Source organism: Penaeus monodon, chromosome 36 (assembly GCF_015228065.2).
Source record: "Penaeus monodon isolate SGIC_2016 chromosome 36, NSTDA_Pmon_1, whole genome shotgun sequence".
In the NCBI taxonomy this organism is placed as follows: Eukaryota; Metazoa; Arthropoda; class Malacostraca; order Decapoda; family Penaeidae; genus Penaeus; species Penaeus monodon.
The window spans coordinates 27,154,369-27,161,722 of record NC_051421.1 but is presented as its reverse complement, the minus strand read 5'-3'; the positions used below and the strand labels follow the sequence as shown (position 1 = coordinate 27,161,722).

At 45.4% G+C, this 7,354-nt stretch overlaps 1 protein-coding gene across 1 annotated transcript in view; it reads left to right on the top strand.

Annotated features, from left to right (window-relative positions):
- LOC119595417 (microtubule-associated serine/threonine-protein kinase 1-like) overlaps positions 1–7,354 on the top strand; it is a gene marked incomplete at its 3' end in the record, with an annotated part of 79,092 nt that extends 71,738 nt beyond the window's left edge. The window contains 1 exon segment of the mRNA XM_037944506.1: positions 7,235–7,354. Within this exon segment, the coding sequence (XP_037800434.1) occupies positions 7,235–7,354 (120 nt within the window).

Sequence of the window (7,354 nt, the reverse complement as noted above, 5' to 3'; positions counted from 1 at the left end):
GTCTTATTGCATTATCATCACCATTCTCATCACTGTCACCGATCCTGTTTGAACAGTTTAATCACCATCAACCTCATATCACCACCATCCCCATCACTTTAATTACCATCAGCCTCATCACCACCACCCTCATCACCATCATCCCCACTACCTTAACCACCATCATTCTCATCACCACCACCCTCATCACCATAACCACCATCATTCTCATCACCACCACCCTCACCACCAATCATCCCCACCCTCTTCACCCTCACCCCACCACTTTAACCACCATCATTCTCATCACCACCACCCTCACCACCAATCATCCCCACCCTCTTCACCCTCACCCCCACCACTTTAACCACCATCATTCTCATCACCACCACCCTCACCACCCTCATCTCCACCAGCGCCAGCCCTAACCCGCCCACGCGTCGCTTCAACAGGAGATCGAAACGAGAGTGACGTCCCGGCAGTGCAAATCAAAACGCGTTATCGGATATCAGTTTTCCTCTCGAGGTGAAGAGACAGCGGCGTCACCTCACCGTTTCGCAGGGTAGACATGAGGGATGGAGGGAGGGAGGGAGGGAGGGAGGTGGGAGGATGAGGGGAAGGGAGGGGGGATGAAGGGAATGGGTGAAAGCGTGGGAGGAAAGGGAGGAAGATGAGAGGGATGTGAGGAAAGAGACGGAGGGAGGGTGGAGGGGGAAAAGAGGGATGAGAAGGGAGAGGAGGGAGGATGAGGGGAAGGGAGAGGGAGAGGGGAAGGGGAGGGAGGGGAAAACGGGGGAGAGGAAGAGAGAAATGGAAAGAGAAAGGAGGAGAGGGAAGGGGGTAAGGAACAGAGAGTAGGAGGAGAGGGGCAGAGGAAGAGAGAGCGAACGAGCGATGCGAGCGATCAAGACTGCAAATGCTTTCCATGTTGCTTGGTTGTTGCCACTCCTGTTTCCGCCGCGCCGCCGTGACTTCAGGTTCCATATTTCGCGTCGCCGCCCAATCACTTAGACGCTCTCTTTGATCTCTCGTGTGTGAGGGAGAGGGAGAGGGAGAGGGAGAGGGAGAGGGGGAGGGTAAGAGGGGAGGAAGGGAGAGGGAGAAGGGGAGGAGGGAGAAGAGAGGAAGGGAATTGAGGGAGGGGGCCAGAAATCGGATAGGGCGGGCGACTAGGGAGTTGAGAGAGGAAGCAAGAAGAGGAGTGATGAATGAAACAAGATGGAGAAGGAAAAAAGTATATCTGGGAAACACCATCAGTTTCAGACTCTCTGAAACACGCCTCCTCCCTCCTTCCTTCCTAACGTCCTCCCTTCCTTCTTTCCTTTCTCCTTTTCTCCCTTCTTCCTTCTCCCATTTCCTCCCTTCTTTCCTTCCTTCCTCCCTTCCGTCTCTCCTTTCTCCCCTCCTTCATTCCTTTCTCCCTTCCTTTCCTTCCTTTTCTCCCTTCCTCCCATCCTTCCTCCTTCCCATCTACACGCGCTCACAAATGTGTAGAGACGCCCATACGAACAGCAGTCTTTCCATGTCTTCTGCCGAGGGTTTCTTGCCGTGGAGTGTCTCTGGGGCTGCTGGCGCCTTCAGGATAAGATAACTTGGGGTTTATCTGACGGGTCACGTTTGCTGATGGCCGGGCCACTTCGCCCTGAGAGCTTTTACTGTGGCCATTTTCCCTGGCCAAGGGCGACGCGCTGTGTTTGACGTGTGTACAGGGATCAGGAGGGTCGACGCGTGTTCAAAACTCGGAATTTAATCAACCCGCAAGATATCCATCTAATGTTAAAAGTTCGGAGCTGGAGGTATACGGTGGATATGCAGAGGCCGGGTTGCTTAGCGTGGATTTGGGTTGAAACTAAGGGCATTCGACGCGCGTTCGATGTTCGGGGGAGCTGGCGTTTGCGCCGTATAAGGATTTTGTCCAAGGCTTTGAGAATTTGATCCATGGCGTTTAGCATTTAATCCATGACGTTTAGTATTTGATGCATAGCGTTTAGAATTTAATCCATGGCGTTAAGAATTTCATCTTCGGCCTGTGAAATTTTATTTAGAGCTCCTCAAATAGTAATCCGATAGAATATATCGATATATAAAACACAATCGCAACTTTCACAAACACCGATCACTTCCTGGCTCCCTTGACCTTCGAAACATCGATGATATTAAAAGGAGTAAAAAAAGACTAAAATAAGAAAAGAGAAGAAGAAGGAGGAGGAGGAGGAGGAGGAGGAGGAGGAGGAGGAGGAGAGGGGAAGGAGAAGAAGAAGAAGAAGAAGAAGAAGAAGAAGAAGAAGAAGAAGAAGAAGAAGAAGAAGAAGAAGAGAAGAAAAACGACCGAGGACAGAAAGGGACACAGAGAAACTTGATACAACAAAGGGGACTTGGTGCCGTGACCAGCGAGACGTTTATGCTGCAGGGTTCAAAAGGATTGCAAGAAAGATCGAAAAGTTGCATGAACTCTGCTCCTGTATTTCTACCCGTCGCGTGTTCGGGTCTTGCTCGGCTGCACGTGAGGACAGATTGCACGCGCGACAAGGCAGTTTTTTGTCAGTCTTAGGAGCGTGTTAATTGCGCGTTCATATAATACGGTTGTGTTTGTTGGAAGAAGCTGCTATAGAGATACATAAACATTTTCAATACCTCACTCACGTAAACGCACGAACGCACGCACGACCCACCCACCCAAGCACGCACGCACGCACGCACGCACGCACACACCACAACACACACACACACACACACACACACACACACACACACACACACACACACACACACACACACACACACACACACACACACACACACACACACACACACACACCTAAACACACGCGCCTATACAAACGAACAGACAAACGCAAACGAAATCAATGCCATTGCAAACAGAAAAAACGACGAGAAAGACGGAAACCAATCTCACGAAAAGAGTTTCGTATTTCCCCTGCCTGCAGAGGGGCGCGCACTCCCTGGCCCGTCCTCCCTTCCTCATGAATCGAGAATGAAGCAATAACACAAAATCCCTTTTCGCGTGGTCCTTAGAACCGGTTGTTTGGGCATTACGAAACACCTGCAATATTGCAACTGCAACTCCGTGCACTATTAGAGGAAACGAGGCGGCCGATTTGCCACAGAGGAGGCGGCGGGATTCCTCGCAGTTAATTGAATTAATCGCGATGTCGCAGGAGGTTCTGCTTAATGCTCTTGAATTAGTGCAACAACTATTTTCCTTCGTTCCTTCTGCTCGTAAATTACACCTGGGGGTTTCTTTTCTTCTCATTGAGGCGAGGATATGCTTGAGAGGTTGGTAATCAGCGCTGGCAACGTGTCCGAATAACGTTCGATGTATTCTCCAATGAACAGGGGATTATCATCATTTTCATTACGTGTCATTAGTACTTTGGTCGATGTCATTTTCGTCCCACCATCACCGCCATCATCATCGTTTTCATTACTTCCATCATCATCGTTTTTACCACATCGCTACCATCACGATCACCACATCATCATCACCATCACCACATTACATCACCATCATCTTCACCACCACATCATCATCATCACCTCATTACCCTCATCTTCACCACCACCACCACCACCACATCATCATCATCATCATCATCATCATCATCATCATCATCATCATCATCATCATCATCATCATCATCATCATCATCATCATCATCATCATCATCATCATCGTCGTCGTCGTCGTCATCACACTCACCACCATAACCTCGTTCCAGCAAGCATTCAAAGCCCAGATCCAAGCTACACTGCTCGTGTTCTCACATCACAGCATACCATCGGCAAAATCATCATTCTATTCGTTTCTAACTGCCGTCGCGTTGATACATCACCCGCTACCGTCCAGCCATTTGAGATGGCTTCTGCTTGTTTGGCACGTGAGGACCGAAGCCCGCGGCAAAATAATGCGTTGGGCGCGATATCATACACGCGGCCAGGTCCGTTGCTGTTCTGCCGTGGATAACGATGAATGGTTGTCGTAAAGTGAGGAGTTGCTGTCTACCTAGATACGAGTTGTGTGTTGTGATTGTGTTACGTAGAATTCAGTTGTGTTCGTGTTAGTATCGTTCTTTGCTAGGAGGCATTACTGAAGAATTGTGAAGAAAATGTATCGGTTGTGTTGTTTATGTTTTAGAATACAGGCGATTAGATTTTGTTTCGGGTAGATAAGGGTGGATAAGAACTAGGGTCTCAGTTTACCTTTCTAGTTATTATGGAGGTAATAAATATCTTTACCATTTCTAGTGGCAAGGGCATTAGGGCTGGTACTGTATCATCACATACCACGGTTGCATGTGGCTTAGAAATGCTATAGAGATCTTTGAATTCTTTTAGTGTACTCTTTAGACTAAGTAATGAAATGCAGTGGCTATGAGGCGAGGGTCGGAGGTTATTAAAAAAAAAGTAACAGCAGCAGTAGCAGCCGTTGTTGTAGCAGCAACAGGATTAGAAACGGTTATTACCCTCCGGAATATTAAGATCCAACCTATAAACGTTAGAGCAGGCGCGGGGTTACTTCACCAAAGGGACGCACTGCGAGGAAACAGCTGCAATAATTGCACCTGAAAGTCAGGACCATTCAGCCTTGCATTTTTCTCTTTTGGAAATAAAACATTTGAAAAAAAAAGCTTCTCTTCTTTACTTTTCTCAACCCTGTTTCCCAGCCTCGACTATTTTTTCGCCATAGTTGAGCGGCCAGGTTTTTAATATGCTGCGCATCTGTGCCGGTGCTGTTCCTGAATAGTAATTAACAGCTCCAGAAATGCGCAGTGTGGTAGAGGGAGAGGCAGTATCTACACAATTTAGCTAAAAGCCGAAACGAATATTGGATTTAGGTTTTATTCGTTCGCTGTTATATTTTTATTTTATAATATATATTTTTTTTCTTTTTTTTTTTCTTTTTTTTACTGTATTTTAGTTGTCTTTGAGGAGAAACTGAAGCCTTTCAACTCGAAAGAATTTTTGTCGGGTTTTATACCGAGGCTGTGGAAGGACTAAAAACGAATAACACAATAACACCCACACACAGACATGGACACACAGGGACACGTGCACGCACATATACGTACATCCACATGCAGACTCCTGCATGAATACACGGACATGCACTTATAGGAAATCCAAACTTCTATGTTTAGCAAACTGAATATAGATTTCAGCGTTGAGTAGATCACAAGAAGCATCAATCTACCACCAAAAATAGCATCCGTTTCATGAACGACGAAATTCAACAAGGAGAAAAAAGAAAAATTATTCGAAAATGTGACATTATCGTGTGGAAATTCCCTCAACAAAGCCACCTCCGCGTATTGTGCACGAATGGTCGGATGGGTCACCGAACCACCATGCATTAATGTGACTGCCATTTACATTCAGTTATTTATTAATTTGATACTGCGCGTATTTATATGACATACTTATTCATCAAGTTATTTATTTACTGATCTATAGAAACGGTTTATAAATAGAAACACATATATATAAAATATATAAAAGAAATCCACCCAACACATAAATTTGTCCTGCAAATTAGCTATTATTTTCCTTCGTAATGCCATGAGTCAAATGACAAGTTTCTGGATCCGTACAATTTTTTTTTCTCTTTGCAAATGACTGTTACAAATGACCCTGCATTATGTAAGACTGCACCTAAAAAAAAAAAATCCAGTTCCTATGTATTCCAGAATGGCATTAAATGGCTTCGCATTATTCTTTTAATACTTGTTCTATGATCTGCTTGATTTGTGTTTCGTCGTTGCAGGAGAATTTGCATTTCGAAAGGAAGAAGAATTTTCATTGGCAAATACTTTTTTTGTTTATTCCTTTATTATCTTATTTTAATGTCTTCTTCTTCATCTCGTTTATCTTCAGTGTATTTTTCTTGGTAATTTTCTTCCTATCTTCCTTCTTTCTTTTCCATGTTCTTATTCTCTTTCTCTCTTTTGTTTTTTTCTTTGTGGTGAAAAATGCGCTTGACAGGTTCCAGATGATCGACTTAATGCAGCGTTTCCGATTGTGTCCATTGTGACCGTGTTTATATGTGTATACATACACATTCACATACATACATACATACATACACACATATGTGTGTGTGTGTGTCTGTGTCTGTGTCTGTCTGTCTGTCTGTCTGTCTGTCTGTCTTATTCTTACCAAAATTCCCTCCGTTTTTTTCCTTCTGGTAAGTTTACATAATTCCTTGTTTTTTGTAAGCTTCCTTTTCTTCTTCTTTTCTTCTTCTTCTTCTTCTTCTTCTTCTTCTTCTTCTTCTTCTTCTTCTTTTCTTATGGGTGGCGGGGGAGTGGGGGGAGTGGCGGTGGCAGGGCGTGAAGTCGAATACATTAGTCCACCGCCGCCCGTGGAGAAGCACGCCCATCCCAGGCCATCGTCGCACACACTTGCCCCGCCCTCGTAGTGATGCTTGTGCCGCGGGACACACTCGGGACACACCGCCTCTTTCATCTCTCTCTCTCTCTCTCTCTCTCTCTCTCTCTCTCTCTCTCTCTCTCTCTCTCTCTCTCTCTCTCTCTCTCTCTCTCTCTCTCTCTCTCTCTCTCTCTCTCTCTCTCTCTCTCTCTCTCTCTCTCTCTCTCTTCTCTTCCTCTCTCTCTCTTCTCTCTCTCTCTCTCTCTCTCTCTCTCTCCCTCTCTCTCTCTCTCACTCTCATTCTCACTCTCACTCTCACTCTCACTCTCACTCTCTCTCTCTTTCTTTTTCTCTCCCACTTCACTCACATACTTACTCACTGGCCTTGGTTTACAACTCACAACTTTAAGCCTTCTAGATATTTCTCCCATGTCCAACACGACACACTTCGGGGGACGATAGCGACAGCAGACGTTCTTATGTTCCCTGGGACGTCGGCGAGCGCTGTCTTGTACATATATGTCATGCTTTGTACCAGGAAGTATTACCAGGAAGTATTGCTAAAGGTGGTCAGGTTATTTTCAAGGTCCGGCCGTTTCGTGGACTGCAGTGTTTGTGGAATTGTGGCTTTCGTCTGGAATTGTGGTTAAGGGAATCATATATATATATTTTTTTTTGAGACATAATCCTGTGTTATATTAATCATTGTTTGTTTTTTAACCCTCTCAGATGACATTCAGCAAATGTTATACGACTTAGGTTTTTTTTTAAGATTATTGTTATTAATATTTCATGCGGTATAACATTCCCCTCCCCACTAAATTACATTTGAATAACCCTGTCCTCTCTCTTGTTTCATTCCCGACAGACCCAGATCTTGGAGAGGATGGTCGGAGATCGTGTGTGCGTCACCAGGCCCGAGGAGGACCGCAGGAGAAGAACAATCATCGTCGAGAAGGAGAATGGCTCATTCGGGTTCACGATACAG